General features: G+C 45.7%; 1 protein-coding gene across 1 annotated transcript in view; it reads left to right on the plus strand.

Moving 5' to 3' along the window:
• Positions 1 to 16,067, plus strand: part of flt4 (fms related receptor tyrosine kinase 4) — a 324,249-nt gene that overhangs the window by 133,774 nt on the left and 174,408 nt on the right. The window contains exon 2 of the mRNA XM_038796200.1: positions 14,970 to 15,066. Within this exon, the coding sequence (XP_038652128.1) occupies positions 14,970 to 15,066 (97 nt within the window). The remainder of the gene's footprint in view (positions 1 to 14,969; positions 15,067 to 16,067) is intronic.

Below are 16,067 nucleotides of genomic sequence, written 5' to 3' on the forward strand. Positions count from 1 at the left end.
ATTAATGGCAAAAGGATTCACTCACCCTTAGTGCTGAACTTATGAAGCTTCTGTAAGGAAGATGGAAACTTTAACAGCGCAGGGACTGCGAGCTGAAGATGACTCACTTGTTTAAAATTCCAAGCCCAATTTGTGGTGTGGAATCATCGCTAGCTGTGTCATGAGACCAAAAGGATCTGGGCCGTTTATTTCCCCCATTAAGCTCCAGTTATTTGGTCTGTTCTGCCAAGTTTAGAACTATCCCACCAATATGTTTTGCCATCGGGAATCTGGTTTGGCATTTCATGCCCATGGCTTCCTCACAGAACGGGAGACTTTCCGTGTCCTCTCCTCCCGGGCAAGTTGCCCACCCCGAGCGTATCATGGATGGGTCGGCGGCCTCATGCACCCAAGTCGGAGAGTGGGACACCGATCTCCCGTGAGGGAGACTCAGAAAATCTTCACTTCAATGTTGACTCTTTGCTAATCGTTTTGTTTGCGGAAACACCGGATCCAATGTTCCTCACAGGGGTTTGAGTCTGAAGCCCAGAGTTGACAGCTGAATCCAGCAAGGACTCCCCATCCATCGTTGCTGCACGTTGCTCGCAGTTTTCCCATCAAACAACACTGCACTGAGGTCGTACACATGTTTGCCACTCAGCTGTTCAAAGGTTCCACACATTTAACATTTCTGTTTCTCATTTGAAGGAATATGTTGTACGCACCTTTAAGCTCTGTGTTTTTGTGGATAAGTTTGAGTCTATTGCTGCGGATTAAAAAAAACATTTTACTCCCTGTAAATACTGACACACTCCCGGGGACCCTCTGTAAATACTGACACACTCCCCAGGGACCCTCTGTAAATACTGACACATTCCCCGTGGACCCCCTTTAAATACCAACACAATCCCCAGGGACCCCCTCAAATACCGACACACACTCCAGGGACCCTCTGTAAATACCGACACACTCCCCGGGGACCCCCTGTAAATTTTGACACACTCCCTCGGGACTCCCTGTAAATTCTGACACACTCCCTCGGGACCCCCTGTAAATTCTGACACTCTCCCTGGGACACTGAAAATACTGACACACTCCCCAGGGACCCCCTGAAAATACAGACACACTCCCCAGGGACCCCCTGTAAATACTGACACACTCCCCAGGGACCCTCTGTAAATACTGACACACTCTCCGGGGACCCCCTGTAAATACTGACACACTCCCCGGGGACCCCCTGTAAATACTGACACACTCTCCGGGGACCCCCTGTAAATACTGACACACTCTCCAGGGACCCCCTGTAAATACTGACACACTACCCGGGGACCCCCTGTAAATACTGACACACTCCCCAGGACCCCCCCCTGTAAATACTGACACATTCCCTCGGGACCCCCCTGTAAATTCTGACACACTCCCCGGGGACCTGCTGTAAATTCTGACACACTCCCTTGGGATCCCCTGTAAATACTGACACATTTCCCAGGGACCCCTTGTAAACACTGACACACTCCCCGGGGACCCTCTGTAAATACTGACACACTCCCCGGGGACCCCCTGTTAACACTGACACACTCCCTGGGGACCCTCTGTAAATACTGATACACTCCCTGGGGACCCCCTGTAAATACTGACACTCTCTGGGACCCTCCTGTAAGTAATGACACACTACTGGGAATGCCCTGTAAATACTGACATACTCCCTGGAGATCCTGCAAATACTGACATGCTGTCTGCAACCCCTATGTGACATTATAAGAAATGTATAGAACTGTAAGGGTTACTGTTATGTCCAAATCAACCACTAGAAGGAGCTAGATGCAGAACTATATGAAGCATCGTGCTAAGCCTTCTGGCAGAATGTTGAGGAGAAGGATAGGAGAAAGACAATAGGAAAGTTAGTGCGAGTGAGAGCAGATCATAATTATTGAATTAGTGTAGAGATTAGTGGTAGGTGAGTGTGGATTGTATGTTTATTGTCTATTGTTTATTATATAGTAATAACAGTAAAAAGTCTTACAACACCAGGTTAAAATTGTACAGGTTTTTTACGAACCACTAGCTTTCAGAGTGCAGCTCCTTCCTCAGGTAAATGAAGAGTGGGTTCCAGAAACATATATATAGACAAAGTCAATGATGCAAGACGATACTTTGAATGCGAGTCTGTGCAGGTAATTAAGTCTTTACAGGTCCACACGGTGCGACTGGAGAGAGGGATAATCACAGGTTAAAGAGATGTGAATTGTCTCAAGCCAGGACAGTTGGTAGGATTTTGCAAGTCCAGGCCAGATGGTGGGGGATGAATGTAATCTGACATGAATCCCAGGTCCCGGTTGAGGCCGTGCTCATGTGTGCGGAACCTGGCCATCAGTTTCTGCTCGCCGATTCTGCGTTGTTGCGTGTCCCGAAGGCTGCCTTGGAGAACGCTAACCCGAAGATCAGAGGCTGAATGCCCTTGACTGCTGAAGTGTTCCCCGACTGGAAAGGAACATTCCTGCCTGGCGATTGTCGCGCGATGTCCGTTCATCCGTTGTCGCAATGGCCTTGTCAAGATGTTAGTCTTCCTCAATGACGTGCTGAAGGCTGTGAAGATATCGGAAAGTCGAACATCCTTTCAAAGCCACCCCCCCTCCCCCCCACTACTTGCCTTCAAACAACTGTGCAGCCTCAAACAGACCATTGCTTGCAGAAAACTAACCAACCTTCAGGAGAACAGCGACCATGACACCACACAACCTGCCATAGCAATCTCTGCAAGACGTACCAGATCATCGACCTGGGCACCACCATTACACATGAGAACACCACCCACCAGGTATGCGGTACATACTCGTGCGACTCGGCCAACGTTGTCTACCTCATACGCTCCAGGAAATAATGTCCCGAGGCAGGGTACACTGGTGAGACCATGCAGACGCTGCAACAATGAATGAACACGTGATTCATAACAAACCTGTTGGACTTCAACCTGGTGTTGTACGACTTCTTACTGAGCCCACCCCAGTCCAACGCCAGCATCTCCATATACAGTAGTAAGAGTCGAATTCAATTAAGTAGCGTAAATAAATATTTAGCTTTGTTCAATACAAAAGCTAGTTGTGGTCTTTGTGAACACCATGCCAACCATCCTCGGATCTGAAGCACAAAGAACATCACATGGTACCAGGAGTTGATTTCTAAAAATAATAAGCAATTTGTTTTGGTATTATAGCTTTAAGAAAATTCAGAAAAACAGTCACGCCGCTACACCAATTGAAAAATCTGCACTAACAACGGATAGTAAGATGGAAGGCCTTAAAAGAACAGAACACTTCAGGATGACCACTAAACTGTGTCAAAATTGGAAATTTTTCAAACAACAGTTTGAAGTTTTCTTATCTGCCTCCGCGCTAGAAAATGCTTCCGATCAGAGAAAAATTGTGCATCTTCTGAATTTGGCTGGGCTGCAGGCATTAGAGTTGTTTAACTCATTTGCATTTGCTGAAGATGAGGATAAAACAAATATAATGTGGTGCTGGAAGAATTTGATGCTCACTGCAAAAAGCAAGTGAACGAGACGTACGAGCGCTAATGTTCAGAAAGAGGCTGCAGCTGAAAGGGGATTAGGCAGATTCTTTTGCTACTGCTTTAAAATTAAGAGCGCTGTCCTGTAACTTCTCCTCCGTTGCTGATTCAATGCTTCGCGATCAAATTGTCTTTGGAATTAATGATGAACGTTTGCGAGAAAAAATGCTGAGACGACCGATGTTGCCGCGAGATGAAATAATTAATTTGTGTAAAGCCAGTGAACAGGCGACCTTTGAGTATGCGGAGATCAGGGCAAACGAAAAAGGCCCGAAGTCGTGAAACATGGCTGGCGCCATTAATGCTGTGGCGCAGCACCAAAAACTACGCGCAATGGCTGGTGGCCATTTTTAAAGTGACGCCACGAGTGTGATGACATGCACACGCTGTGGCCACGCCCACAGTTAAAAAAAAATGTCCGGCAAAAGGCAAACAATGTTCCAAATGTTGCAAATACAATCACTTTGCAGCACAGGGCCGTTTCACAAATACATTTAAAACATCGTACAACGCTAGGGAAATTGCAGATGCACTAGTGATAATTTACTGAAATTCACTAGACTCTGGGGTGGTCCCGGTGGATTGGAAATTAGCAAACGTGACGCCACTGTTTAAAAAAGGAGGTAGGCAGAAAGCAGGAAATTATAGGCCAGTGAGCTTAACTTCGGTAGTAGGGAAGATGCTGGAATCTATCATCAAGGAAGAAATTGCGAGGCATCTGGATAGAAATTGTCCCATTGGGCAGACGCAGCATGGGTTCGTAAAGGGCAGGTCAAGCCTAACTAATTTAGTAGAATTTTTTGAGGACATTACCAGTGCAGTAGATAACGGGGAGCTGAGGGATGTGGTATATCTGGATTTCCAGAAAGCCTTTGACAAGGTGCCACACAAAAGGTTGCTGCATAAGATAAAGATGCATGGCATTAAGGGTAAAGTAGTAGCATGGATAGAGGATTGGTTAATTAATAGAAAGCAAAGAGTTGGGATAAATGGGTGTTTCTCTGGTTGGCAACCAGTAGCTAGTGGTGTCCCTCAGGGATCCGTGTTGGGCCCACAATTGTTCACAATTTACATAGATGATTTGGAGTTGGGGACCAAGGGCAATGTGTCCAAGTTTGCAGATGACACTAAGATGAGTGGTAAAGCGAAAAGTGCAGAGGATACTGGAAGTCTGCAGAGGGATTTGGATAGGCTAAGTGAATGGGCTAGGGTCTGGCAGATGGAATACAATGTTGACAAATGTGAGGTTATCATTTTGGTAGGAATAACAGCAAACGGGATTATTATTTAAACGATAAAATATTAAAGCATGCCGCTGTTCAGAGAGACTTGGGTGTGCTAGTGCATGAGTCACAGAAGGTTGGTTTACAAGTGCAACAGGTGATTAAGAAGATATCGGAAAGTCGAACATCCTTTCAAAGCCACCCCCCCTCCCCCCCACTACTTGCCTTCAAACAACTGTGCAGCCTCAAACAGACCATTGCTTGCAGAAAACTAACCAACCTTCAGGAGAACAGCGACCATGACACCACACAACCTGCCATAGCAATCTCTGCAAGACGTACCAGATCATCGACCTGGGCACCACCATTACACATGAGAACACCACCCACCAGGTATGCGGTACATACTCGTGCGACTCGGCCAACGTTGTCTACCTCATACGCTCCAGGAAATAATGTCCCGAGGCAGGGTACACTGGTGAGACCATGCAGACGCTGCAACAATGAATGAACACGTGATTCATAACAAACCTGTTGGACTTCAACCTGGTGTTGTACGACTTCTTACTGAGCCCACCCCAGTCCAACGCCAGCATCTCCATATACAGTAGTAAGAGTCGAATTCAATTAAGTAGCGTAAATAAATATTTAGCTTTGTTCAATACAAAAGCTAGTTGTGGTCTTTGTGAACACCATGCCAACCATCCTCGGATCTGAAGCACAAAGAACATCACATGGTACCAGGAGTTGATTTCTAAAAATAATAAGCAATTTGTTTTGGTATTATAGCTTTAAGAAAATTCAGAAAAACAGTCACGCCGCTACACCAATTGAAAAATCTGCACTAACAACGGATAGTAAGATGGAAGGCCTTAAAAGAACAGAACACTTCAGGATGACCACTAAACTGTGTCAAAATTGGAAATTTTTCAAACAACAGTTTGAAGTTTTCTTATCTGCCTCCGCGCTAGAAAATGCTTCCGATCAGAGAAAAATTGTGCATCTTCTGAATTTGGCTGGGCTGCAGGCATTAGAGTTGTTTAACTCATTTGCATTTGCTGAAGATGAGGATAAAACAAATATAATGTGGTGCTGGAAGAATTTGATGCTCACTGCAAAAAGCAAGTGAACGAGACGTACGAGCGCTAATGTTCAGAAAGAGGCTGCAGCTGAAAGGGGATTAGGCAGATTCTTTTGCTACTGCTTTAAAATTAAGAGCGCTGTCCTGTAACTTCTCCTCCGTTGCTGATTCAATGCTTCGCGATCAAATTGTCTTTGGAATTAATGATGAACGTTTGCGAGAAAAAATGCTGAGACGACCGATGTTGCCGCGAGATGAAATAATTAATTTGTGTAAAGCCAGTGAACAGGCGACCTTTGAGTATGCGGAGATCAGGGCAAACGAAAAAGGCCCGAAGTCGTGAAACATGGCTGGCGCCATTAATGCTGTGGCGCAGCACCAAAACTACGCGCAATGGCTGGTGGCCATTTTTAAAGTGACGCCACGAGTGTGATGACATGCACACGCTGTGGCCACGCCCACAGTTAAAAAAAAATGTCCGGCAAAAGGCAAACAATGTTCCAAATGTTGCAAATACAATCACTTTGCAGCACAGGGCCGTTTCACAAATACATTTAAAACATCGTACAACGCTAGGGAAATTGCAGATGCACTAGTGATAATTTACTGAAATTCACTAGACTCTGGGGTGGTCCCGGTGGATTGGAAATTAGCAAACGTGACGCCACTGTTTAAAAAAGGAGGTAGGCAGAAAGCAGGAAATTATAGGCCAGTGAGCTTAACTTCGGTAGTAGGGAAGATGCTGGAATCTATCATCAAGGAAGAAATTGCGAGGCATCTGGATAGAAATTGTCCCATTGGGCAGACGCAGCATGGGTTCGTAAAGGGCAGGTCAAGCCTAACTAATTTAGTAGAATTTTTTGAGGACATTACCAGTGCAGTAGATAACGGGGAGCTGAGGGATGTGGTATATCTGGATTTCCAGAAAGCCTTTGACAAGGTGCCACACAAAAGGTTGCTGCATAAGATAAAGATGCATGGCATTAAGGGTAAAGTAGTAGCATGGATAGAGGATTGGTTAATTAATAGAAAGCAAAGAGTTGGGATAAATGGGTGTTTCTCTGGTTGGCAACCAGTAGCTAGTGGTGTCCCTCAGGGATCCGTGTTGGGCCCACAATTGTTCACAATTTACATAGATGATTTGGAGTTGGGGACCAAGGGCAATGTGTCCAAGTTTGCAGATGACACTAAGATGAGTGGTAAAGCGAAAAGTGCAGAGGATACTGGAAGTCTGCAGAGGGATTTGGATAGGCTAAGTGAATGGGCTAGGGTCTGGCAGATGGAATACAATGTTGACAAATGTGAGGTTATCATTTTGGTAGGAATAACAGCAAACGGGATTATTATTTAAACGATAAAATATTAAAGCATGCCGCTGTTCAGAGAGACTTGGGTGTGCTAGTGCATGAGTCACAGAAGGTTGGTTTACAAGTGCAACAGGTGATTAAGAAGGCAAATGGAATTTTGTCCTTCATTGCTAGAGGGATGGAGTTTAAGACTAGGGAGGTTATGTTGCAATTGTATAAGGTGTTAGTGCGGCCACACCTGGAGTATTGTGTTCAGTTTTGGTCTCCTTACTTGAGAAAGGACGTACTGGCACTGGAGGGTGTGCAGAGGAGATTCACTAGGTTAATCCCAGAGCTGAAGGGGTTGGATTATGAGGAGAGGTTGAGTAGACTGGGACTGTACTCGTTGGAATTTAGAAGGATGAGGGGGGATCTTATAGAAACATTTAAAATTATGAAGGGAATAGATAGGATAGATGCGGGCAGGTTGTTTCCACTGGCGGGTGACAGCAGAACTAGGGGAAATAGCCTCAAAATAAGGGGAAGTAGATTTAGGACTGAGTTTAGGAGGAACTTCTTCACCCAAAGGGTTGTGAATCTATGGAATTCCTTGCCCAGTGAAGCAGTTGAGGCTCCTTCATTACATGTTTTTAAAGTAAAGATAGATAGCTTTTTGAACAATAAAGGGATTAAGGGTTATGGTGTTCGGGCCGGAAAGTGGAGCTGAGTCCACAAAAGATCAGCCATGATCTAATTGAATGGCGGAGCAGGCTCGAGGGGCCAGATGGCCTACACCTGCTCCTAGTTCTTATGTTCTTATGTTCTTATAGGAAGATTCAGAGTGTAGAGTGAAGGAATAGAAAACAAAGTCTTACCTGATAATGTGATTGCTCCCAATGTGCCCTGAAAGATACTTTCATGGTCGATGAGATTACTAGGGTTAATGCACTGGACTGTGATAACAATCCAATATATCAGCTCTCCAAAATTATTCAAGAGTGGACTATAATACTCAACATTAATGGGTCTGAGGTTCCATTTAAATTAGATACAAGTGCACATGCAAATTTAATAACTGAACAGGACCTCAGTCAAGTGCACAGCAAACCACAAATAAAGAAATCAAGCTGTCCATTGACTGACTATAACGGCAATGCCAAAGCCACGAGAGGTTCCTGCTGTCTCACCGTTCAGAATGGTGGCATCAGTGTGCCATTAGGCTTCGAAATAGTAGAAAATGGCAAAGCTTGGGGTGGATGTTTGCAGCAAACTCAACTTGCTTTCAAGGATACACGCAACCAATAATTCAAATGTCACGCTTAAAGATGGAATTGAACAAATTTTGGGTAAATTTGACCATGTATACTCTGAAATGGGCACCCTACCCTTTACATAGTATCAAAGTGAAAAAGGATGCTAAACCTGTAATACATGTGCCCAGAAGAGTGCCAGTTCCATTGAGAGATCATCTCAAGACTGACCTTGACTGAATGCAACAGTCAGACATCATTTCCCAGGTGACCAAACCAACAGACTGGGTCAGTTTGCTGATATGCGTACGCAAACCTAATGGAGAGCTAAGAGTATGCATAGATACAAAAGATCTGAATAATAATATTAAGAGGGAACGCTATCCCATACCCAAGAAAGAAGACATCACGTCAGAGCACGTGCATCTCGCTTGGTGACTCCAACAGAGCAACAGTATGCGCAAATAGAAAAAGAATGCATTGGTCTTTTAACCGGCATAACCACATTTCATGATTATATATTTGGTTTACCACACTTTGTAGTTGAAACTGATCATAGACCTTTGGTCAGCATCATCAAGAAAGACCTTAACGAGATGTCCCCATGACTTCAGAGAATGCTGATGAAGCTACGTAGATACGTTTTCGCCCTAGTCTACATGCTAGGAAAATAATTAGTTGTTGTTGATACGTTATCAAGAGCTACAAATAATATTGATGCCTCGGCTTCAGAAATAGTACACTTTGCGGAAGCGCAACCTTCATTTATTGCAGACATGCTACCAGTATCTGACAACAAGCTACGTCTAATACGCGAAGAAACAGAGAAGGACTTGACACTCCAATGGGTAAGCCAATACCTGAGAGAAGGATGGCCCAATGACTGTTGTACCAGTTTTCGTAGTGTCAAAGATGACCTCACTGTGATTAACGGATTCCTGCTTAAAGGGGACAGAGTAGTCATTCCCTCCTGCCTACGGAAAGATGTCCTGGAACAGATACTTGAAGGGCACCAAGAAATTGAAAAATGTCGCAAATGAACAAGACAATCTGTGTACTGGCCTGGGATCAACAAGGATATGAAAATGAAATGAAATGAAAATTGCTTCTTGTCACAAGTAGACTTCAAATGAAGTTACTGAAAAGCCCCTAGTTGCCACATTCCGCCGCCTGTTCGGGGAGGCTGGTACGGTGGACAATCATGTGCAGAAATGCGGCATTTACCAGATGCATCAATCTGCACAATGCAAAGAAAGCTTTGAAGAAAATGAAGTAGTCACTTACCCATGGTTGAAAGTTGGAATGGACCTCTTCTATTTCAAAGGACATGATTATTTAGTCATTGTTGATAACTATTCTAACTATCCTGAGGTTAATATGCTCACAGATTCAACAACTCGATCAGTCATCAGAGCAACAAAATCTGTATTTGCTCAACATGGCATTACATTGAAAGTTGTTTCCGACAATGGTCCTTGCTTTACCAGCTGGGAATTTGTGGAAAGTTAGAATTTCCAAAATATAACGTCAAGTCCATTGTACTCGCAATCCGATGGGAAAGCTGGGAAAGGCATCGGAATAGTGAAGAACTATTCAGCAAAGCACTAGATGACAACAAAGATTTCTCGTTAGCACTGTAGGCATACAAAGCTATTCCACTGTCACCAGGTATGTCACCCGCCCAGATATTGATGGGAAGAAAAATTTATACGACTCTACCAGAAATAACATTTCCAAATATGGATGAACAATTACTACGGTGACAGAATAACGTTACAAAAAATAAAACGAAAAGCCTACTACAATAGGCACACAAAACAGTCGTTACAAGGAGGAGATTATGTCAGAATACAGAATCTTGATGGTGGATGGTCACATGTTGCTAAGGTATTACGAGAGATAGCACCAAGATCATATTTGGTACAAACTGAACATGGCACAATGTTTCGAAGTAATCGAAGAGCATTATTGAAGATAAAGAATTACGTTCCATTTCAAACTCCTAATATTGTTGCTCCGGATACCATATTCCGCAACATTGACTTTCCAAATCCTTCATTGTCGACAAGAAAACATGGAAGGTGATTTGAACACTTCAGTAAGTACACTAAGAAAATCAATGAGAATGTGAAAACCGCCGATTAGACTGAATTTATAATGTCGCGTTAATAACCATTACTCTGTAATCACTGCTGTGGTATGATATTTAACTTTTGCTATTGAATGTAAAATATAATGATGCATCCTCATTACTGTTATATTCAAAAAATGTTAGAAACTGAATTTATAACGTTTTTGTTTCAAAGAAAGGGGTATGTGATATTATGAGAAATGTACAGAACTGCAAAGGTTAATGTTATGTCCAAGTCAACCACTAGAGGGAGCAAGATGCAGAACTATATAAAGTGTTGAGGAGAAGTCTAGGAGAAAGTCTATAGGAAAGTTAGTGTGAGTGAGAGCAGATCATAGTTATTGTATTAGTGTAGATATTAGTGGTAGATGAGTGTACGTTGTATGTTTATTGTCAATTGTTTATTATATAGAAGTAAGAGATCAAATTCAATTACGTAGTGTAAATAAATCTTTAGCTTTGTTTAATAGAAAAGGTAGTTGAGGTCTTTGTGAACACTACGCCAACCATCCTTGGATCTGAACCACAAAGAACACCACACCCTGTAAATACTGACACACTCCCGGGAATGCCCTGTAAATATTGATACACCCCCGGGGACCCCTGTACTAAGTCTCACAAGGATACGGGTCCACAGGCACTGTTACCCACTGAGGCTGTTTGATACAAGATTCCAGCCCGTAACTTCCTGATTCAGAGGCAGGAATTCTGTCACTGTTCCAATACTCACTCTGCAAATCCACATCACTAATATTTGTGTGAGTGGTGAGATTATGGAACTCCCCACCGGGGGGGAGTGGATGTGGCGAATGGCGTAGATGTCGAGAAGGGGGGGATTAGGTAAATACATGAGGGAAGACGGAATAAAAAGATGTACTGATGGGGTGAGATGAAATGGGGTGAGAGGAGTTTCGTGTCGAGCTGAAACTGCATCAGGGGTCCGACAAGCATTTGGGCCAATCTCTGTTCTCTAAATCCTATGCGATTGATGTCTGAGTGTCAGGATCTCCGCCATTCACTGATCGGCCAAGAATCAAAGGTGTCTCACAGCTTGTTGATGCCGTGCACTAACGGTGTGTTGAGGAGCACGCAATATCCTGCATGTGCGACTCCGCACTGCTCTGACAGGGTTGGATTATTTGCTGTTCAAGATTCTGTAAACATGCAGGAAAACAGGAACCCCACCCACCTCGTGTGAATTTTCAAACATCATCTCCAGTATCCTGTTTTTTAATTTTGGAGGGTGTGTGGGTTGTTCACCAGGCACTGAACTCGTACAGAGCTGGTGATGTCTGCACCTTTACTGCAGTGGAAGAAGTATTTGCATTTCTACAGCGCCTTGCACAGCCGCGGCACATTACAAAACATTTTACTGACAAAGAAGTACTTTCTAAAACGTAATCACTGTTATAATATTGTAAACACAGAAACCCATGTGTGCACAGCAAGATTCCATGGACGGCAGCATGATCAGCAAAATAATCAATACTGAGTGACATTGTTTGATGGATGGTTGTTATCCCAGCACAATTCTTCTGAGGGATCCTCTGCCTGAGAGAACAGTCACGGCCTCAGATTAACGTCTGATCCTAAAGGTGGCTTCTCTGACAGTGCAGCACTCGCTCAGTACTGACCCTCTGACAGTGCAGCACTCGCTCAGTACTGACCCTCTGACAGTGCAGCACTCCCTCAGTACTGACCCTCTGACAGTGCAGCACCCCCTCAGTACTGACCCTCTGACAGTGCAGCGCTCCCTCAGTACTTACCCTCTGACAGTGCAGCACTCGCTCAGTACTGACCCTCTGACAGTGCAGCGCTCCCTCAGTACTGACCCTCTGACAGTGCAGCACTCCCTCAGTACTGACCCTCTGACAGTGCAGCACTCGCTCAGTACTGACCCTCTGACAGTGCAGCGCTCCCTCAGTACTGACCCTCTGACAGTGCAGCACTCCCTCAGTACTGACCCTCTGACAGTGCAGCACTCCCTCAGAACTGACCCTCTGACAGTGCAGCACTCCCTCAGAACTGACCCTCTGACAGTGCAGCGCTCCCTCAGTACTGACCCTCTGACAGTGTAGCACTCTCCCAGTACTGACCCTCTAACAGTGCAGCACTCCCTCAGTACTGACCCTCTGACAGTGCAGCACTCCCTCAGAACTGACCCTCTGACAGTGCAGCGCTCCCTCAGTACTGACCCTCTGACAGTGTAGCACTCTCCCAGTACTGACCCTCTGACAGTGCAGCAGTCCCTCAGTACTGCCCCTCTGACAGTGCAGCAGTCCCTCAGTACTGCCCCTCTGACAGTGCAGCACTCCCTCAGTACTGCTCCTCTGACAGTGCAGCACACCCTCAGCACTGACCCTCTGACAGTGCAGCACTGACCCTCTGACAGTGCAGCACTCCCTCAGTACTGACCTTCTTTCAGTGCAGCACTCCCTCAGTACTGACCCTCTGACAGTGCAGCACTCCCTCAGTACTGCCCCTCTGACAGTGCAGCACTCCCTCAGCACTGACCCTCTGACAGTGCAGCACTGACCCTCTGACAGTGCAGCACTCCCTCAGTACTGCCCCTCTGACAGTGCAGCACTCCCTCAGTACTGACCCTCTGACAGTGCAGCACTCCCTCAGTACTGACCCTCTGACAGTGCAGCACTCCCTCAGTACTGACCCTCTGACAGTGCGGCACTCCCTCAGTACTGACCCTCTGACAGTGCTGCACTCCCTCAGTACTGACCCTCTGACAGTGCAGCACTCCCTCAGTACTGACCCTCTGACAGTGCGGCACTCCCTCAGTGTTAGCACCGGGAGTGTTAGCCTTAAATAGCCTCATGGAACAGTTTGGCTTTGTGTGTGAAGAATGGCCTGTTGGGTAATGTGCTGGGAGGTTAATAAGAGGCCCTTGGAAAGTCCCAGAGGGGAGAGGACAGAGCCAAGAGCTTGTCATGTCCGAAGTAAGCTGTTATATTGAGTCTTGAGTGGTGAACCCGTGGACCGACGAGGCCAAACTCTTTAATGTTGTCCCTTTTTCAAACATCTGGCATTTCTTACACCCACACATTGAATAGAAATGGGGAGCAGGGGAAGTGTTTAACAGGATTGCAGTCATTATCTGGGAACAATTATTTCACAAACTGCCTTTGGCACTGTTTGCGAAAAGACTTTCTTGTTGGGAGGCAAGTGTATTTATTTGCCAATGCGAATGTGAGGCAGCTGAAGTTGTAAAAATGAATCTCGTGTTTTGAAGATGTCTGATTGGAAAGGTTCCGAACTGCAGCACAGACAAAGCCTGCGGGTGAGGTCTCTGTCATTAGCTTCTATAAAAGCCACAAGGTTCAAGATGTGTTTGTCTGAACCCGACGGACCAGTCTTTAGATCCAGCCGTTCATCCTGGGTCAAAGGTCAATCCCACTCGCTCAACAACCCGCCATATTCACCCCCCCCTCTCAGTTTCACTGGGGCAGGACGAAGGCCATTCAGACTCTCCAGCTTGTTCTGACATTCAGTTTGAGCATCTTATGGCCTGCATCTTAACTCCATGTACCCAGCTTGGGACAGTAACCCTTAACCCCCCCCCCCCCCCCCCCTCACCCAACAAGAATCTATCAACTATCAATCTCAGTTGTGATCTCGGGGAGAGAATTCCTGATCACTACACTTTGTGTGAAGAAGTGCTACTCTGCCTTTCGTAGTTAATATGGAGCCATTGGAAGCTGCAGTGCATTTCCTCGTTCTCATTCATAGAATCCCTATAGTGTGGAAGGAGGCCATTCGGTCCATCGAGTCTGCACCTACCCTCCGAAAGAGCAATCCACTTAAGCCCATGCCCCCTACCCTCTCCCCGTAACCTGTTGGACACTAAGGTGCAATTTAGCATGTCCAATCCACCTAACCTGCACATCTTTGGGAGGAAGCCGGAGCACCCGGAGGAAACCCACGCAGACATGGGCAGAACGTGCAAACTCCACACAGTGCTAACCACTGAGCCACCACTCCGCTCTTGACAGGGACCGTCAAGGTGTGGAAGTACTGCCTGAGAGTATGGTGGAGGCAGGTTCAGCTGAAGTACTCAAATTAGACTGGTATCTGAAAAGGAAGAATGTGCGGGGTTGTGGGACGGTGGCAGGAAAATGTAACTAAATGAATTGCTCATTCGGAGAGCCGGTGCAGACAGGATGGGCCGAATGGCCTCATGCTGCCTGAAAGATTCAACGGTAACTTTCGAAGGGAAATTGGATCGATCCACGAAACCAAAACTTGCAGGGTGATGGAAAAGAGAAGGTGGAATGGGATTAATTGGATGGCTCTTTAAAAGGGCTAGTGCAGAGATAAAGGGGTGAATGGCACCACCTTCTCTGCTGTTAGAGTCCGGGAAGGGAATCACGTGGTACCTTCTGCTATGAGTTGAATGTCGCCAATGTTTGAAGTGACTGGAATATCTCTGACTCTCCGCAGGTCTGGTGCAGGGATTCTCCATGTCAGCGCCCACACTCAACATTTCAGCAACGGAGTACTCGATCCAAGCAAGCAACACTCTTACCATCACCTGCAGGTGAGTGTGGCTGGTGGGGGTCTTCCCTCTGCAAACCATTCGCGATGAGTTGCCATTGATTTGAACCCAACCCATTTACCCTTCTTCATACATCTAAATTTCAAAGTACCAGTATATTATATTTATATTCAAAAAAAGCTAAAGTTAGATCTTGTGTGGCAAATGGAACCAGCTTCATTTGCAAAGCGATTGGAATATGTGAGTAAGGAAATCTTACTGCAATTGTACAGATGTTGGTGAGGCCACATCTGGAGAACTGTGTGCAATTTTGGTCCCCTCGTATGTTTGCCCAGCATCGCCTCAATACCATTCACTTCAACCTTTCCCAATGGTGGCGATTTGCACATTCTCACCCCTCAACCTGTGTTTCTGCTGCAGCCCCCGTTGGGTTTTTCCGTGACTGTCACATATTTATTGACCATGATTGACACAGGCCAGCTTCAGGATATAATGAAGCTGGCTCCTGAGCTTTTGGCAGCTTTGAGCAGTTCGAAGAGCATCAAAACATTCATTTCTTAGTAATTCCTCTCAACACTGGGTTGAAGTGAGCCAAGATACACACAGGAAGAAAATCACAACCTTCACGTTTGATCCAAGTGCATAGCTCAAAGTCAGATGTTGATGAAGCAAGTTCAGAAGGGTGTTTTTTTCTCTCCTGTCTCTGTTTCTCATTTGCCTCTAATTGGCAGGTAGGTGAGCCACTCCCATGGGGCCCCAGACAGCAACACTGATATTTACATAGCCTCCCGCCCACAAAGCTGGATGTCCATCAAGACACCAAGTGGGAGGTAGGAGGTTGCGTTCGGAGAGGTGACCGAAGGGGAGAGAAAAAAGCTTTTGACCCAGCTGCACAAAAGATGAAATGGGAAGTAGTTGGAGTGATGGGGAGAATGGTTATAAGTGCAGCGATTTGTGTTGGGGGGGGGGGGGGGGGGGGGGGGGGGGGGTTGAAGAGAGGGCTGGGGAGGTCCCTCTGTGAATGGTGGGGTAGAGAGCGAAAG

The sequence above is a fragment of the Scyliorhinus canicula genome, chromosome 4 (assembly GCF_902713615.1).
Source record: "Scyliorhinus canicula chromosome 4, sScyCan1.1, whole genome shotgun sequence".
Classification (NCBI taxonomy): domain Eukaryota; kingdom Metazoa; phylum Chordata; class Chondrichthyes; order Carcharhiniformes; family Scyliorhinidae; genus Scyliorhinus; species Scyliorhinus canicula.